The sequence below is a fragment of the Eumetopias jubatus genome, unplaced genomic scaffold (genome assembly GCF_037043125.1).
Source record: "Eumetopias jubatus isolate StellerSeaLion01/CBP00866 unplaced genomic scaffold, mEumJub1_p1.0 scaffold_6, whole genome shotgun sequence".
NCBI lineage: Eukaryota > Metazoa > Chordata > Mammalia > Carnivora > Otariidae > Eumetopias > Eumetopias jubatus.
The window spans coordinates 108,735,541-108,753,635 of NW_028274812.1; the positions used below are offsets into that span (position 1 = coordinate 108,735,541).

The following is an 18,095-nucleotide window of genomic DNA, read 5'->3' on the forward strand; positions in this document are numbered from 1 at the left end:
CTATCCTCTCACCCCCAAAATATCCGACTTGGAGGAGCCCTCCTTTTTTGCCAGCCTGAGAACAGGTTCAGCGGAGAGTCTCCCTCTCCCCATCAAGGCAGAAAGGCTAAGACCAGGAAAAGCGGCAGCCCGCACTAGCCACCTGCCCCCATCCCCAGGCACAGCAGTAAGGAGAGACGAGACAGTAGGCAGCACTTCTGGACAGCAAAACATGACGGGGGGGCTTAGGGAGTTGGTTCTTATTTAGAGGAAGGTCATGGGACGGGGTCCCCCAAGGAACCTGTGAGATCAGTAAGAAAAATGAGTTATGGAATTGTAAGCCCGGTGCACTTGGAAGGTGGTGGCCCACAACAGTTTCCTGTTGCTTATATTACAAGACTCCTCTCCTCCTCAGTCAAAGCCCGAGACAGATCCTCACTCCATGTCCAAGTGCACTGACCAGACATTTGCTCTACCTCTGGGGAAGGAATTAAAAACAAAGACCAAAACCAAAACTCTAGTTGAAGCAGGAAAAACTGAAGTTAGACTGCTGGAAGGACTGTCATGAGAGTGAGGCTGGGTGTTGTCTCTGGTGCAGGAGGGACGTCTGTGGGGCTAGTCTGTAGACCAGAGATCTTCTCCCAGTGCACAGTAAGGGAGCTGGGAGCTGGGCAGCAACACCTCTGGATTTGGGGCTTTGGATGGGGCAGGTGTGTCCCCCAGGGGAAGCAGCGGCAGTGAAATCATTGGTAATTGTTTTATTACATCGCAGGGGATGCTGCTGTCCACACAGATGATGTGCAACTAGCTCTGTAAGGGCCAGCAGCCTCCACACCGGGCAGGGAGGGCCAGCCTGTGGGTGGAGGCTTGCGGGGTACTCAAACTCCAGGCCGAGCTCCCCAGGCCTGACCTGGCTGGGCCCTCTGAGATGCCCTGAGAAACCAGGAATTCACCCCAGGCCCCTGCAAGTGTCTGGAGGATTAGGGCGGGGTGGGTGGAGGAGGTGGCGTGGACAGGGGTGAGGCAGAGAAATGGGAGAGACACAGAAGATAACAGATCATGATGGGAAGCAGTAGGAAACGACAAGACAGCTCTGAGAGAAGTCAGCGAAAACTCCCATTTTCAGATCCTGCCCCCTTTCCCCCCTCCCCAAGTTTGGTTTTTGGAAAGTTCCAGCAGTTTGGTGATTTGGGGGAAGGGTGACTGATTCCAACTGGGTTGCTTTCTCCACACCCACCCTCTACCTCCCTGCTTTCCCCCAAGGACACACATTCTTTCCGGGGGCCCCTGCCCCAGAGGTCTGGGGGCCGTGCCCATGAGGAGGAAGTGTTTGGAAGGTGCTCGAGGTGCTGGAAGAAGGGAACTGGTAGATGAAGCTGGTGGCTGATAGGCTCTGGACACTGAGGCAGGCGGGGCTCCCCCGTTGGGGCGGGGCCAGGAATTGCCTGGGGACGCAAGGCTGAGGGAGGTGTCAGGACACACCTTTGGTTTAACAGCTTAGGTTTCCTCCTTTCTCTCGCCTAACTGTCCAGGGTGCCCCTACCCCGCGCATTTAGAGTAACCTTTTTTCTGACCCTGAGCCCGACACCGACCCCACACTGGGCGGCAGGCGCGCACCCACTGACAGCCCCATCCCCACACGCATGCGCATACACACGCCCCTCTCCAGGTAGCCCCCCGCGAAGACAGCGTGATGGGCCCAGAAAGGCACCTGGGCCTGCAGGCAGACAGACGTCTTCGGGGGTGGTGGCCCCGCAGAAAGAACCCTCTCCAGCCCTGAAGGAAACCTCCCTGCTGAACACAGCCTTGCAGGAAGGGGCGGGGCCCGGCAAGAAGGAATTGTAACTTTGGGGAGAAAGCAGAATGACCCAGAGACCTGGTTTGAGAGAAAATACGAGAGAACGTGGGTGACAGTGGAAGAGGTGGGCAGGAGGGGGGGTGCTCCTGGCCCACTCATGCGCTCCCAGAAAGCGCCCTCACGGAGCCCCCACTGTCTGCAGGGGCCTGCTGCCTTCGGCCCCCAGAGCAATCTTGCCACTTCCGTGTCCTTCCCCCCTCACCTTGGTGACACACGCAGGGCCCGGTGAATAGAGGACGTTTAATATTTCTGTGCTGGTCAAACAGAACACAGGTGGGGAGTACATAGGGGAGGGGGTGGAAGGCCCCCTGCCTCTAAGGAGGGGTGGCTTGGGAAGGGGTGTATGTGGGGGGGTGGTTCTTGGGAAATAGTCCAAGGAGTCTTCTCAGCAAAGGGGCCTGGCCTGGGGTATCATGAGCATCCAACACACCCAGTCCTTGGCCTAAGTTGGGGTCCCCCATAGGGGGTCTGTGGAGTCTCACTTTTTTTTTTTTTTCCAGCTCCTTTGCTGGAATCCACACTCCCAGCGTGATAGGGGACTTGGTCCTAGCGAGGGGTCTGGAGAGCCCCCAGGAAGCAGCCCAGGGTTGGGACTAGGGCTTGAGGCCCACTGCCCAAGGAGAGGAGAACCCCTTGGGGTGCTGAGGGCAGTGCGCCTCCTTCCCTCTGCCCTCTTTCCTTCCTCCAGGCTGGCCGAGAGCAGAGTGGGGGTGAGCAGGGCCCCCAGCCTCTACTGAGTCCCAGGGTCCTCGGGGTGGGGTGGAGGAAGGGTGGAGAGAGGGTCTGGGCCACCAACAGACACTGTAAACTTTGGTTTAAAACAATAACTTAAGTGGAGGGAGGGCTTCCAGCCTGGGGCCAGGGTCGGGAAGCAAGGAGGAGCAGGGGGTGCAGGAGGCGACAAAGGAAAAAGCCAACAAAAAGTTTTGGTTTTTGCTTCCGGCATAAGAAAGGTCTTTGGTCATCGGTTTAACTGGGGGGGGCGGTGGAGAGGGGTCAGGGAGGGGTGCTGAGGGAGGACTACAATGGGGGACCTGTAGGCTGGGGGTGACCTGTCGGGGTCACAGCAACCACCTGCCCCTCAAACCTGGTTTCAGCCTGGCCTTTCCTGTGACAGAGGCAGGATGCTTCCTGGTGGCCCTGGCCGTGCCTCTGACCCCAGCTCCAGCTTCAAGGACAGCGTGGCTCCCTCCAGCGCCCCCCCCATTAGTCCACCTGGCACTGACCTCTGTGAGGAGGCCGGCGCTGGGCCTCTTGCTCTGCTCCCGGTTGTGGGGGGCAGCTGAGGAGCAACCAGTGAAGCGGGCAGAGAGGCCCGGTTCAGCCTGGGTTCTGTCTCAGGTTGAGGTCAGGGGCTGGAGCCAGGCAACCTGGCTCCCACCAACCCCCCAACAGGGCACACAACTTGTCCTGCCCCAGCTGTGGCCTTTAAGTGGGCGCAGCTGAGGGGGCCGGTTTCTTCTGGGGATGGTCTTAAACTTCAGCTCTGCCGCCCTAGGCCGGGGCAGGGGCGGGAGTTCGGGCAGCCGGGAGATTTCTTCACAGTACAGAAAAGAAGGTGGAAGGGAGCACAAATTAGGAAAGCGGGGGGCCTCTGGCCAGAACACACTGCCAGAGCCAGGTGCGAGGGGCCCTGGGTTTGAGAGGAGTGGCTTAGCCCCGCCTGCGGGTCTCCATGGCGCTGAGGGGCCCTGTAGGGGAGAGCTGGTGGGGGAGGAGGGCCCTGCTGCTGCTGGTGGTTGGGGGGGGAGGTGGTATTCAGATGTAGGGGAGGGTCTGAGGAAGGGTCTGGGCCCTCCGTGTCCTCTGCCGGTCCCAGACCAGGGCTTCTGTGTCCCCTCGGGGGCGGGGCCGTCCCTGCCCCTGAGCGTCTGTCAGTCAGGTCACATTGGGAGTTGCTGGCCCAGCCCCCCCATCTGAGTCCTGGAAGTGCCTTGAGGTTTGGGCGGGGCTGAGGAGTGGGGGTAGGTGGGGCCTGGGTTCCGGAGGGAGGGGTCTCACCCCTGCCCTGCCTGTCCCTAGAGGCCCTTAGGACAGTTCCTCTCCCGGCAGCTCCTCCTCCAGGTCCCTGTCTTCTGGAGGCCCCGCGGTGCTGGGGTTGGGGGGGCCCAGAGGAGGGCCCGGCCGCCTGTCTTCCTCCGCCTCGGCCGGCTCCTCTTTCACCTGCACCTGGTGGCTGTGACAGGAGCGATCGTGTGGGCACCCCAGGGGCCTTCCCCGGCCCCCCAAAACATCCAGAATTTGGGGGCGCAGTGGGGGCTATTCCCAGCTCACCTCCCCAGGACCGCATCATCCCTGAGCCCCTGGGGCCTGACGTCTTAGGTCTGCTCTCCCCAGGAGCTCTCCTCTGACGAAGGGGTGGGTTGGGAAGGACAGAGGTTGACTCCCGGTAGGGGAGGAGACAACAGTGGGAGAGGAGGAAGGAGAAGAGGAAGAGGAAGGAAAGTTTTGGGAAAGGGGAATAAAAAGGGGGAAGAGGGAAGAGAATAAGAAGGGAGAGGGGAGGGAGAGGTGCCACAAGAAGGGAGAGAGAAAGAGAGAGGTCACTTGTCCTGGGAAGACAGGTGTGTGTGTATGGGGGGGTGGTGGTAAGAGGGGGATCCCACCTGCAGGGGCATCTGGGGGGCACTGGGGGGCTCCATGCTGCCTGCTCACCTGTACTGGGGCGGGGAGAGGCGAGGGGGGCTGCTGCTGCCATTGCTGGGGAGCGGCTCCACGGGGGCACCCACTTCGTCGTGGCTGAGGGGCAGGAGGCTGCCTGCGGAGCCCGGGTTCAGCACGCCAGGGCTGCTGAGGAGGGGGAAGCTGCTCTCGGCCAGCGCAGCCTGGAGGGCGCAGGGTTGGCCCAGATGAGCCGACGTCCAGGGTGTCCCTGCCCTGCCCACAGCCAGCTTCGGGGGCAGGGGGTCTCTGTGCAGACGGCCTTGCCAACACAGCACAGCCCTCCAAGGCCAGATCATGACCCTGACCTGCTGCCGCCTCCCAGCCTTCCTGGGAGCCTGGACCTGACCTATCCCTTCCCAGGAGGCAGAGGACCCCGAGACTGCCAAGCCAGGGAATGGGACCCCATTGGTTATGCTAGCCTCTCTCCTTGCTCTCTGCCCCGCCTGAACCCAGCCTTGAAAGCCAGAGGTGGGGGCTGAGCCCAGAGCTGGGCTGGGGCAGAGGGCTGGGGTTTGGGCCACCCGGAGTGGTCTTCACCCTCCTGCCCCTCCTCTGACAGATGGGCCCTTGGCAGGGGAGAGTGGGGGAAGGTCAGTGTGTGGGGACAGGGAAGCAAGGGACCAAGACGAAGAGGGCTCTGGTCACGGTGCACGCACCTGGTAGCTGGCATTAAGTGCTCCATAACTGAGGCCCGAGATCATGTTCTTCACCAGGGTGGGGCTCCTGGAAGACAGAGAAGGCACTGTTTGGTTCCTTCATTCAGTTACTCCTCCTTTGCGCCCCGACCCTTACTAGGCCCTGCTCTGTGCCAGGGACCGTTCCATTCCCAATCCTAGGAGGCCAAGGCAGGGTGAGCACTGTCTGCTGAGTCTTACGCTGACAGGGCACAGCCCCTTCACAGCTCCCGCGCTGAGGCTCTTCGGGGTTCTGGAGCAGGGGAAACAGGGATCCCTCCCCACACCTGTCTTCACATCATGCCACCCCAGCGGGTTTTCTCTGCTGTTTCCAGGGTTCGGCAGGTCCAAGCTAGAGCCCTGATAGTCCCGCATCTGTAATACCCACACTATCTTGCCATCCTGAATTCTGGGACATCTAACAGCCATGCGCTCAGCTGGTCCCCGTGGGCTCCACGCCAAAGGCTTTTCTGCATGGGAAGGTGTTCAGGAGTTGGGGCGGGTAAAGCAATGGCTCAAGGCTGTCCCTCTTCCATAAAGATTAATCCCCCATCTTCTATTTACAGAGCATCTACGAGAGGTTAAGGAACTGGCCCAAGGTCACACAGCCAGGGAGCAGCAGAGGTGCACTGGAACCCAGGTCTTCTAGCTGGCATCTGCCCATGTCCCAGCTCCGACCACGGCTACTTTGGGTCTCCGTCTCTCTCTGGTCCCAGGCCCTCAGGCTCCTTCCCTCAGTCAGAAACAGGGACAGAAGAAGACATAAATGTCCTCTGTCTGATCACCTATCACTTCCAAATTCTGGGCTCCCCTGGGTTCCTCCATCCCTCTTCTCCCCACCTCACCCCCAAAGTGGGAAGGACTGGGTACACAGGGGTGTCCTGGAGAGAAATCCGGGGTGACCCAGTCCACACCGCAGGTGAGTGCCTCTGCTCAGGGCGAGGCCCACATACCCCGTCATCTTTGGTGGCCTCCGCTTCTGATACTCGCGTTCGTCCACAGTCCACACGGCGCCCTTGACGTTCTCCACGCGCACAAAGCACTTGTGCAGGCTAAGGTTGTGCCGCACAGCGTTCTGGGGGTGTAGTGACAGGGCGCATGCTCAGAGGCAGCCTGCTCAGCCCCTTCCCTGCTCTGGCAAGCTCACACAGCAAAGTCCCTGCCCCACAGTCACTGCCACCACGTCCCACCTCCCCAGGCCCAAGGCCACGCAGGCTGCTACAGGGAGGAGTCCCCCTGCCTCTCTCCTGCCCTGCACCCAGGGACCGCCAGGGTCTTCGTTGCTGACAACCCGTTTTATGATCTGCTCCCCTTCTCCCTGCCGTGTTTTGGAAAACTGTCTACCAACTGAACACTATCCAGGTAGGAATTTGTTTCCCCGGCAGCAACGATCAGACACACGTAGCTGTCACTTGGGGCCCCTGGTTGCCATGAGCCCACTTGGGCCCTGGCCCATCAGCGAGCCCGGGACCTGTTATCTCAGGTGCATTCGGCTTTACAAGTTTTGGAAATAAGTCAGGAACCCTCGCTGCAACCTTCTTCAGCCTCTAGGAATGTGGGAGCCATGGCTTCGAGAAGAGACAGCTTAAGGACATGAGGTACACAGCAGTCCTCTCATATACACTTGTTGAAAAAAACTGGGAGAAAGAAGAGCACGGGTTTAGTAGCGGTGAGGCAGGAAGAGGAGAGAAAAGAGGGAAAGTCACCTTGTCGCTCCCACCTCCTCCTGGCAGGGTGACTTCAGGAATTGAGGCCACCTGAATTGTAGGACACTTGGGTAAGGAGGCGGGGGGGCTGGGCTCCATTCCCCCCAGGGGGCCTAGATGAGGGCCCGGGCCCACCCACTCCCTCCACGTCCCTCAGTCGTGTCTCTGTACTCCCCTCTCTCAGCTTCAGGCCCCTCCCCATCAGCCGTCCCTGTCCCTGTTACCTGTCCTCTCTCAGCCTCCCCCGCCTCGCCCCCATCCTTGCCTCCTCTTTACATTTCTAAACGGGGAAGAAAGCCGGCGGGGCCAGCAGCCCGTGCCCCTGGAGAGCCCCTCCTCCTCTCTCCCTTCCAACTCTTGCCACTTGCAACTGGCCCGATTTCATTACCAATTTTAATTTGCCTCTAATTAAATCCTGTGTATTTTTCCGACTCGCTTGCTAATCCACGAGGGAGGCGGGCGGCTGGAGTGGAATCTCTTGGAGCGATAATTACAAAGGGCCTAATCACGCCGGGGCTCCTGCCTCGGAATAAATTTGCCCGCATTACGGGGCTCCGATCCTCCGCTTTGCAAATGAGAATGACCCCAATTTCCGAGGATGGCCTCACCGGGGCTTTTTTCCCTCATTTCGAAGCCTGATTCGTGATGAGAGACTAATTCGTTACGCTGAAACATTAACGGCAATTTAAGGGGTCTGGCAGGGGCTGCGTAAACAAAAGGACGGGCCCACAACATGGGCCCCGGGAGGGGACGGACACGGAGGGAGGGCTGGTGAGGACCATCGGCTTGGCAGATGGCAGCTCTGTCCCCGGATGCACGGCAGCTGGCCTGGCCCACGCTGGCTCCCGAGCCCTTCTGCCCTGGTCCGAAGTAGACGGCATCTCAGGCTGGGGGCCAGAGAGGGTGGAAGAGGGAGGGTGGAAGGAGGAGGAGGAGTTGAGGAAAAGAGGGACCTCAAGGGGCAGATAAATGAGTGGATGGTGGAAGGCGAACGGTTGAGTGTAGACAGGGCACGTTTCCCAAGAAACATGAAGGAAGCTTGGCTGCAAAAATCCTGAAGGTCGAAGTGGACCTCAAGCTGAGACAGATTCTGCTGTGCCACAGGGAGGAAGTGGCAGAAACGGGAGAGCGCTGCTCACTAGGAAGGTCACCTGCTCATTCAGCTAGTGTCGCACCGGGACCCACACGAGGTGAGGGGACGTGGAGGTGAAGACCCGGTGGGTGGGTGAGAGACACACCACTGGGATGACCCTGGCCGGGTGACCACAGAGAGTGGCATGGAAGGCCAAAGAGGCTCGGCTAAGCGGGAGGGGCTTCAGGATGGTCCTCGAGGGGTTTAAGTCACCCACCCAAACCAGCTCCTCCTGATCTCGAGAAAGGAGGGAACAGGAAAGGAGGGTAGGTGGGTGAGGGACACTCTGCCCCCGAGGAGGAGGAAGCTGTCTTGGAAACAAGGTTCTCTAGTCTCACCCCTACAGGTAGAGGATTAACCTGCGTTATGAACATAAACATTAGGTCACAGCTTTAATGATCCCTTATGTTTGCAGAGGACTCTATCGCTTTCTAAAACCTGGTATCCAAACTGGCCCGGAAGGTTGGAGACTGGACCCAGTGCCCCAGCAAGGCCCTGCTGGCTCAGGGAGAGGGCAGGACCCTGCTGACAGGAAATGACATCACTCACAGCCAATCAGAGTAGCTGCCCCAGCCTCGCAGCCTCTCTCCCCAGCGCGGGGATAGGAAAGGTCGTGGAGCAGTCTGTCCTGCTGCGGTTAGCACGTTTCGGTGCAGAGGAGACTGGGCCCTGTGTAGACCCCACCCAGCCCGGCACTGGTGGGGAGAGGGCCTCAGTGACACTTGTTGAAAGCTGGCCGGGAAGTGGGGGAGGTAGCTTGTTTTGCTGCAGTTTATGAGCTGGCCAGCAGGGGGACTCAAGAGCCAGGGATCCAATTAAGGTTCTGAGCTAAGGACTCCTTCCCCGGTGTCTAACCTTCCCCGCAGGGCGCCAACACTCCCTTCTCCTTCCCTCCACCCCCTCCCAATTTAGATATCCCTTTCCACTCTGCTGCACAGACACTAAGATTCTCACCCATCAGACAGACAGACAGACACACAGACACACAGACACACACCCCCCTCCCATCTTGGCTGTGGGAAAACAAATGGCTGAGTGCCCCAGTCCACATCTCTGTGTCCCATTTTTTTAGGGTTCCTCCCTTCCTTGCCTCTGGTCCCCTGAGAAAACTCTATGGCTGAAGGTGTTGAAACGACTAACTGGACGGAGACAATTATCTTCCTGCTGCCATGGTAGAGCTGGGGAGAGGGTGGGGGTGCCTGTGGTTCTGTCCCACTGCACAGTCCATGGGTCCGCGCCTACACACTGCCCACCCCGCCCCCCGGCTACAGAGCATGCACCTTTAGCCAAGGTACCCAGACCCTTAGGGTCTCTTGAGAGTGTAACCCAGGCCTAACAGCCTCAGGCATTACGAACTTCTGGAGGCCCTACTTCGTGGGGCCTATGGGGGAGCACTCCAGGGAAGGGGAGGGCTTTTTGCCAGAAAGAAGGCAGCACAAGGCTGGAAAGATGGGGCTATTAAGGGGCAGTTAGAGAACGTTCCATAGCCCATGATGAGAGTGGAGGGGCCCATGGTGCGGCTCAGACCCTACTGGGGCCATTTCTGCAGAACTGCCCCTCTGAGGGGACTAAATGTGACACAGCCTTGGTCTCAAGGAGATGTGGAGATGTCTGAGGGTGACTGGGGCCCTTGGCAAGGAGGAAGGAGCATGCCTCACCTTCCAGGTGGCAGTGTTTCTCCGGAAATAGGCGAACATCCTGGTGAACCAGTTGTAGATCTCATTCAGGGTCAGCTGCCTGTCAGGGGTTTCCAGAATGGCCTGTGGGCCAGAAAGAAGCAGAGGGACCCTCAGTCTGGGCCTTGAAGGGTCACAGGCCTGTGCTCTATCCTTTCTGCCTGGCCCCTGAATCTCAGCCCTGAGAACAGAGGATGCCCACTACAGAGGCTTATGGACAGGAGGACTGGTGGGTGTTGTCGATCCCCTGCGTGGGGCAGGCTACTTATGGTCCAGCCAGAGGCCGAAGGAAACATGAGCCTCAAGGGCTATGCATTTGTGCAAGGAGCACGTGAACTCCTTCTGGAGGGGAACTGGCGTCAAGGGCCCCTGCCCTGGAAGGAAAATGAAGCAGTATTCTCTGGAGAGAGATACCCACGGGGTAGGGACTGTTTGCAATTTATCCTGATTTTGGCAAAGGGCATCCTAAGCACGAGGTTGGGTATGTTTGCATATAAGGAAACGTGTGAGGATGTGCCTATCTGGGAGGTCAGAGCAAGAGCACATCTGTGCAAATGCCTATTCGTATGAATATTCGTGAGCATTAAGGCCGTGAGGGAAGGAACAGAGGGGTGTGTGTGTGAGAGTGAGAGAGAGAGAGAGAGAGGGAGGGTTGGCAGGGAGGGAGGGAGGGAGGGAGGGAGGAAAGGAGGGGCAGGCAGGCAGGTGGCAGCCAACTGAGAGTGACCGTAAGTCTATCAGAAAATAGTCTCCCAGGAGCGTCCGTACATGGGAATGAGAGAATGAATGACACGGTGGGTCAGCAAAACCAGCGCGTGTGCCCTCAGAGGGACACCTGCACGAGCAGTGCACGGACTCAGACAGAGCCTGGGCCAGAGGCTGTCCAGCTGGGAAGGAAAGCCCTTGTGCCCGTGGGAGAGGACAGGTGTGGGAGGGGAAGTCTCTCCTCTGGCCCCAGGACCCTGATGGAGGCTGGGACACTGAGGTGGGGGTGCAGCCTGGGTTCCCTTCCCACCCCGTCTACCTTCCACGCTCACCTGGCGGATGAGGGAGGCGTAGGTGAAGGGGGGCCTGACGTCGGCGTTTTTGTAGAACTCATGATTCTGGGCCAGCTCTGGGGGAGAGAGGCAGAGGATGAGGTAGCCGGACCGGGGGTGGGGGTGGGGGGGTCCAGCCTGGGGGGGAGGGGATGACCCTCCTGGCAGTCCTTACCTGAGGAGATGGGGGAGCAGAACTTGTCACTGCTCCTCCGGCGGGCGGGGCCCCCGCTGTGCAGGGAGGCAGAGCTGAGGCCAGGGGGCCGTAGGGGGGTGACAGGGGCAGCGGCCGAGGTGGGGGGGTGCACAAGACCATCTGGGAATGAGTCTGCTGCAGAGATGGTCACCTTGGAGAATGAGGAGGAGCCGGGGACCGGGTTCAGCTGTGAGCAACGGGGAGGGTGCTGAGACCAGCGCCAAGGGTGGGAGTCCCAGGGGTCCTGGGAGGGCGCAGGGAGGGGAGAGTCACTCACTGGCTGGCTGAAGGGCTTGGGCTCGGAGGGCCGCATGTGCAGGTGGGCCATCATGGCCTGCAGCCTCTCACTCTCCTTGGCGAGCTGTGGAGAGGCGGGATGTGGGCAGGGGCTGAGCCCCCGAGGGGTCCGGTCCCCTTCCTCCTCCACATCCACCTCTCCCCCACCAGACACCCAAGAAAATCCCTCTTCCCACCACCCCTCTCCTCCACACGTCAGCATCTGGCTCCCTCTGTCCCCTGCTCCTAGAAGGCCTCGGCTCTGCTCTGCCCCCTCCTACCCTTAAGGCCAGGGCCTGGGGTTGCCAGCTCCGTGAAGCCCTCCCCACTTCTCCTCCAGACCGTGCGTCCCAGCCTCGAGCTCAGCAAGCTGCTGAGCTACAGGTCAGGGGCCCCCTTGCTAACAACACATGCTTTTTCTCCCCATCGAAGGCAGAGGCTGTGGCTGAACAACACCCAAGTTCAGTGGCACTTGTGTGTGAGAGGGTCCTCGTGCAATGAATGGAAACACAGGAATGGATGAATGATTCATTCACCCCCATTCATAAATTCAATAGGTCTTTCACAACTACCCTCTCATGGCAGGGCGCTCTGCTAGGTGCCAGAGGGAAATGACGGACTGTCCTGAGTACTACGTGCTACAGGGTGTAGACTCGGGAGCCAGACAGCCGAGATTCTGATCCTGGCTCTGCCACCCACTAGGATGAGTGAACAGAAGCAAGTCACTTCACCTCTCCGGGCCTCAGTTTTCCGTATCTGTAAAGTGGGGATGAGAATAGTATCTGCCATATACTGTTGTTTAGGACTCCTGGAATTCTATAGGTAAAGTATTTAAGTCAGCACCAAGTAAGTGCTCTGTATGTTAGCTGTTGGTATTTTTATGGTTTTTATATGGATGCTGCTCTTCTGGGCCTCCCAGCAGATACACCCCCAGCCTTGCTTTGCTCCTGAGAATATAACTGCAATGACCTCACGACCTTGGCACTTAGGAGCAAGAAAGCATAAGATCAAGACTCTCTCAACCCATCCTCAAGACCCTCTCAACTCCTCCTGGAAAGTCAGTGCTGAGGGTGGGGCAGGGGCTGGCATTCCCCGCATCCCTCCCGAGCATCCTCAGAGCCGCACCTGGATCTCCAGCTGCTGTACCACCTGCATCTGCACCCGGCACTGGGCTGTGCTCCGGTCATCCAGGGCGTGCTCTGTGTTGAGGTGTCTTCGGGGCAGGAGGGGGCAGAGAAGAGAGTTGGCCCTACTTTGCCTGCAGCCACCACCCTCCCATCCCGCCCACAGCCTGGAAAGCAGACAGACCAAGAGATACAAAGGGAAAGAGGTGGGGGGAAAAAACAAAACAAAACAAAACAAAAAAACCGGGGCAATGGGGCAACGAAGGAAGCTGCCTTCTCGTCAGCCTCCTTTGATGTCTTTGCTAAAATCCCAGCTACAGAGAGATCTAATTGCAAATGAACTAATTAAGTAAACCTCTGACGAAGCGTGAAAACAATTTGTTTGACCCTGATGCTGCAAGGGTCTGGGAGACAGCAGAGTTAATCAGTCAGTGACAGAGCCTGGCACGGCTGTGGCAGCTGGCCGCCTCCCGCTCTGCCTGTCCACCGGCCTACAGCCTGTCACTCGGCCATCAGTCTCCCGGGCTGAGTCTGGGGGAAGCTGGGGAGGGCAGTGGCGGTGTCCTCGCCTGCTCCTCACACCCCCACCCTGAGGGGCTCTAACAGCCTGGGGACAGGGTTTATGGAGCCTGCAGGTCCCTGCAAAAATAGATGGGGGGGATCGGGGAGCTGGTGGGGGCAGGGAAGGAGCTAGGGTAGGCGCCCCAGGGGTGAGGACAGCAGGACAGCTGGTGGCTGAAGGACCAAAGAGGGGCAAGCTAGGTGGCCGGCTGCGGAGGTGAGGGGCCCTGTGGAAAGGCTGCTGGGGGGCGGGGAATGGAGAGTGGGGGCAACACTTACTTGATAAACTGGCCCAGGTCTTCACACAGTGTCTCACAGCCTGGCCACTTACACTCTCCATGTCCGTAGAGGGGGTGGGAGCCTGGTGTCTCCTCGTGGGAGGAGCTAGGAAAGCAAGAGGGAGGCAGTGGTCAGGGATCCTTAAGACCCCAACAGCCCTGGGGCTACTTTGGCCCCGTTCCCCTGCTGGTGATGTTTCTGTCCCTAATATGGGTTTCCCAGAGGCTGAAAACAATTCTGTGTGCCCTGGGAGAGGGGTAAACTTCCAGGTCCCCGAGCTCCGCCTCCCCCTGCCATCCCTCACCACGGATGCCATCCCTTGGGGTCGCAGGGTGCCCCTGGGCAGGTCTGCACTGCCCTCTCCCCGCCTGGGCTCCGCACCTGTCTCTCCGAGGTGTGAGCACAGTGGGCTGTCCGTTGGGCAGGGTGTGGTGGGAGAGGGGGGGTGAGACTTTGGGGGGGGCGGCAAACGAGGTAGCGGTGGTGGCTGAGCCGGTGAGGTCCAGCCCCTCCTGCTTGACGCTGTCCTCGGCGGGCTGCCCGGGGGCACCCTCGCCCTTCCACAGCTGGGGCAGGTCCGTCGGGCACACGGCTGCTGCAGGAGAGAGAGGCAGGAGGCTGGCGGGGCCTCAGGAACCCAAGGGGCCTCCCAGCTGGGGGGGGGCGGCGAGGAAGGGGGGAGGGGGTAGCAGGCCGGGTCTGGGCTGGTGGGGTGGGGGGGTACTCACCTTGCGGGAGGGTCTGGAGGGGCCCTGAGGCTTGGCTGGGCTGCAGGCTGACCAGCCCCTGTCTCTGCAGGTTGAGCAGGTGCTGCTGCTGCAACTGTTGCATTTGCAGGAGCTGCTGCTGGAAGGCCAGCTGCTTGTTCCCCAGTGCCTGGTGGGGGGCCCGAGGGGGCGGGCAGAGAGGGGTGCCATCAGCCTCTGGCACGCCCTCCGGCCCCCACCCTGCGGCCACCCCCTCCCAGGGCCTGTCAGGCCCCGGAGCTGTCGTAGTGGCGTCCGCGGCTGCAGCCTCTCTGCTCCCGGCCCAGCTTCCATAGGGCTGCATGCCTCCTCGCAGTAAACACACGCACGCACGCACGCGCGTGCGCGCACGCAAACACACACAGCGGACCCAGACGCTCAGCACGACGCCCTCCTGCTCCCGCCCCCCTCCTTCCGCTGCCTCAGCTCCCCGCACCGCAGCTGTGCTCGCCTGGAAAAGCCGGAGTGGGGGGGGGGCTCTCATCACAATGATCGATGAGCCTGTCAGACTCCGGGGGCCACTCCCGCCTGGCGGGCACCCTTCCCACATGCCTGGGTGCCCCCCTTCTGCGCTGAGGAGGGGGCCTACCCCCTCCAGCTCCTCTCTTCTCCTGCTTCTTAGATACAGGGAATCGAAGAGTCTGACGGGACCTTAAAAGATCAGCATCAGCTGGTCATCGGGACCCAGGCTTGGGGGAGAGTCACAGCTCTTCTGTTCAGGCGCACTCTTGCTCACTTGCTCGCTGTAGGTCTGGAGCTCGGCTCTCTCCCTCAACCCCCCCCCCCCCCCCCGCCCCCTTCAGTTCTTCACACAGGCACTAACAAGTCAGCCCGTCAGCAAGTCTTTTCTGAGCCCCAGGAGCCAAGCCTGTCCTGGGTGCTCGGGAGGCAGGGACGTCGCTGGCTGCCTGCCTGCCCTGGGGGTGGGGGGTGGGGGGCTGGCTATTCAATAAAGCCAGCCTAGAGATAATGCAGGGAATGCAACAATGACAAGACCTTGAGGGGGAGGCTGAGGGCGTTGGGAAATGACTGGGCGTCAGCAGGGCAGCCTTCTGGGAAGAGGCAACTCAGGACTTGGCTGTGGTTTGGCCAGCAGGAGGGAGGCACATGTCTGGGACATGGAGGAGGAGCCCAGGGGCCTGGTATGGAAGCTCAGGAGGCACTGTGGCCCAGGTGAGGCCCGGGATGTAAGCTGGGGAGTTCTCTGGAGGGGAAGGGCGGGATATTACAAGAAGTGGCAGAGATTGGGGCAGGGTTGGGGGGAGCAGTGCAAGTGGTTTGCTGAGGGACTAGCAAACGGGGGGGGGCGCTGAAGTGCTAAGTCACTAAGAGACAAGTGGGCAGGAAAGGGCCAGACAAGGCAGCTGGTCATGAGCAAGGGCCACCAGATGCCCGTTCTCATTAATCCGACAACACGAGGCAAGGAGAGAAGGACGGAGTGGGGATGAGGGCACGGAGAACTGTGTGCAGCGCCCCCACCCCGTTCCCATTCCCCCCCCTGCCCCATGATTCCCTCCCAGCACTTCCTGATCTGTCTCCTATTCCCACAAGGCAATTCTCTCCTGGCCACTGCAGGACACCCAGCCTCTGGCCAGGAGAGGACTGGGGCAGCGGTCCTTTGAGGGGGCACATCAGGTCTCTCCAAGCCCTTACCTCTTTGGGTTGCTGCTTCCCAGCCTGCTGCTGTTGGGTGAGGAGCTGTAAGTGGAGCTGCTCTTGCTGCTTCTTATAGTATTCCTGCAGCTGGGTGGGAGGTGGAGGGGGGCGGGGGGGGGAGTGGGTTACCATGTGCCGGGGACTGCGGACCGGGAACAACCCCAGCCCTGTCGTTATGGGGCTCCTGGAGGCAGAAGTAGGGAAGTCTCACTGGGGTGATGAAAGAGATACCCCGCGGGGAGATGCCTGCTCTCCTCAGTCTGCTCTGAGGGTCCCCAGCAGGGCCTGGATGGGGAGGGAGTGGAGAAGGGAGAGGGGGCTTCACCCCACAGCTCTGAGCCCTCCCTGCCTCTCTTTGGGTCTCCTGAATACATCATGGCGAGGTGCCAGGATGTTCCAGTGCTTTGCCCTTCCCTGGGGTTCTGGATACAGAGGTGGGGCCGGCAAGAGGGGGAGCATGGGGGTGCTGCTGTGGGAGAGGCCTGACCCCTGACCTTTCCCCAGCTGCCCTGCAGGAATGCAGATCAATCCAGCCTGAGCAGTCTCTCAGGTTTCTGCCCTGGCTTTGGCCAGCAGGGATGTTGGCAGTAAACAGGGTGGGAGATGGGAGGCCAGGACCTCCCAGCTGCCCTGGGGCCAGACTCACCTGCTGCAGCATGAGTGCCTGTTGCTGCTGGAGCAAGGCCTGCAGCTGTGGGGGCGACAGGATCTGCTGCATCTGTTGGGGGGTAAGCATCTGCGGCGACATCATGGCCACCGACACAGGCACCTGTGGGATTGGGCCCCATTAGCCTGCTCCCGCGCTCCCACCCACAGTATGGCAGCGTGGACTGGAGGGAGACGGCATGGGTTCAAATTCTGGCTCTGCCACCTATGAGCCGTGTGTCTTTGGACAAGTGATTTACCGCCCTGTTCTCCATGTCCTTGTCTCTGAAGGGAAGTAGAGCAGCGCCCACTTCTTAGGGCTCTCATGAGGATTAATGAACTGATACTGAGAACAGAGCCGGGTACACAGCAGGTGCCCATGAGGGTGGGCTGTTACGGTAGGAGGCCCTTTATCCAGGGCACCAAGAGCAGACCCCAGTGACACCAGTCAGTAGAACCCATAGCCATGCCTTGCAGGTTTTCTCCCCCAGTGATGGGGACGGGCCACACCTAGCCATCCCCAGCTCTTGCTCGGTCTGTTCCAAGAGCCCGATCTCCAAGGCGGGCCTGGCCAGAGGGCAGTCTGCGGCCCACATGGCATGAGGACCTGGACTTTGGCTCTGATCCCATACACGTCACATACTGTGGCACGGCTGTCTGGAGGGCACACACAGAGGCCAGAGCTGACCCAGCGAGTGCCCGCCTGGGTGTATTAGTCAAGCCAAAGCGGGCTGGAAAAGAACACCAGGCAGGGAGTCAGGAGGTAGGCTGCTACTCTGAGCTCTGGACCGAATTTGCTGTGTGCCCTCCAGGCAAGTCACTTGCTGTCTCTGGCGTGTCGGTTTCCTCAAAGCCTAAACCAGGCACTGAACTACGAGAGAGATGACGCCTTCTGGCAGGAACATGCAGGATTCTCAGAGTGGAACAGCTCTCTATCCCCTGCCCTGGCTTAGGCCTCTGGAGGAGGCTCAGAGAACCTAGCTACCAGCAAAAGGTTCCTGGAAAAGCAAGAACATCATTCTTTTCTCCGCCCCACCTCCCCGAAATCCCTGGGCTTTGGGTGCTCATAGCCAGGGAGGCCCCAGTTGCAACACTGTCTTGTCCCGCTGTTTTGGCAGGACAGGTGCCCTGATGGGGCTCGGAGCCTGGCTTGTCTCATCTCCCCCTCCCACTGCCAAACCCAAGAAGCACCCCCCGCCCCCCCTTCCCACACACAGCAGGCACTCTGTTTGCTCCGCTGAGCTGAAATACCTTCCCCAGCAGATCAGAGGCCCCTCTGCCAGCCCAGGGGTGGGGAGGGAGGGGTTCGGGCAGCCTAGTCAGGGAGGAGTATCCTGCAGGGACTTGTCCTGGGCAGGATGTGACAGGTTATGTCCTCAGGGGACTTGTGGCCCCTGTCACCTCCCCCTAGCTTCATGGGTTGTTGGGCAGGGGAGGAGGAGCTGGTGCCCTTCCAGATCCCTGCCAGGGGCAGGACTCAGCCTCAAGCCACCAGTTAGGGAATCCCCTGGCAGGAGAGCAGCGGGGGAAGTGTAGCGGACCCAGGGACATCAGGGGGAAGTCCCAGTGCCCCCAATTCTTCTTACGCCCCACCCCGATAACTTGTGGCTGAGCCCCAGCCCTGGGCTTTTCTCCTTTATCCCAGCCAGCTCTGTGCCAACAGCCCTGGGAGGGGCAAGCCCTAGCTCTTTAGCAGTGAATGCTCTGTGTGAATGAAGGCTCCCAGGGGCCTCTAATGAGGAGCCTTAAGTGGCAGGGTTGGGATTCAAGCCCGGGTCTGTGAACTCCATGGCTCCTGGTGGTTTCCCTGTCCACACTGCCTTCCCTACCTTGGAGCAGATCTTGAGGAAGGTTAGGAAGTGTGGGTGGAAACTGAATTATCCAGG

The 18,095-nt window shown here is 60.0% G+C and overlaps 1 protein-coding gene across 4 annotated transcripts in view; it reads right to left on the bottom strand.

The window, feature by feature from the left end:
* Positions 1-2,063: 2,063 nt before the first annotated feature.
* Positions 2,064-18,095, bottom strand: part of FOXP4 (forkhead box P4) — a 49,750-nt gene continuing 33,718 nt past the window's right edge. Inside the window, exons 4-17 of one of the 4 annotated variants that reach the window (XM_028097812.2) lie at positions 16,211-16,333; positions 15,562-15,651; positions 13,891-14,038; positions 13,544-13,754; positions 13,163-13,267; positions 12,324-12,411; positions 11,200-11,283; positions 10,902-11,073; positions 10,727-10,803; positions 9,672-9,773; positions 6,129-6,250; positions 5,158-5,224; positions 4,493-4,662; positions 2,064-4,013 (exon numbers count right to left, since the gene is read on the bottom strand). In XM_028097812.2, coding sequence (XP_027953613.1) covers positions 3,866-4,013; positions 4,493-4,662; positions 5,158-5,224; positions 6,129-6,250; positions 9,672-9,773; positions 10,727-10,803; positions 10,902-11,073; positions 11,200-11,283; positions 12,324-12,411; positions 13,163-13,267; positions 13,544-13,754; positions 13,891-14,038; positions 15,562-15,651; positions 16,211-16,333 — 1,707 coding nt within the window. In that variant the 3' untranslated portion in view covers positions 2,064-3,865. Of the gene's footprint in view, positions 4,014-4,492; positions 4,663-5,157; positions 5,225-6,128; positions 6,251-9,671; positions 9,774-10,726; positions 10,804-10,901; positions 11,110-11,199; positions 11,284-12,323; positions 12,412-13,162; positions 13,268-13,543; positions 13,758-13,890; positions 14,039-15,561; positions 15,652-16,210; positions 16,334-18,095 lie in introns of all 4 variants that reach the window. The other 3 variants (XM_028097810.2, XM_028097811.2, XM_028097809.2) reach the window with 3 other exon arrangements.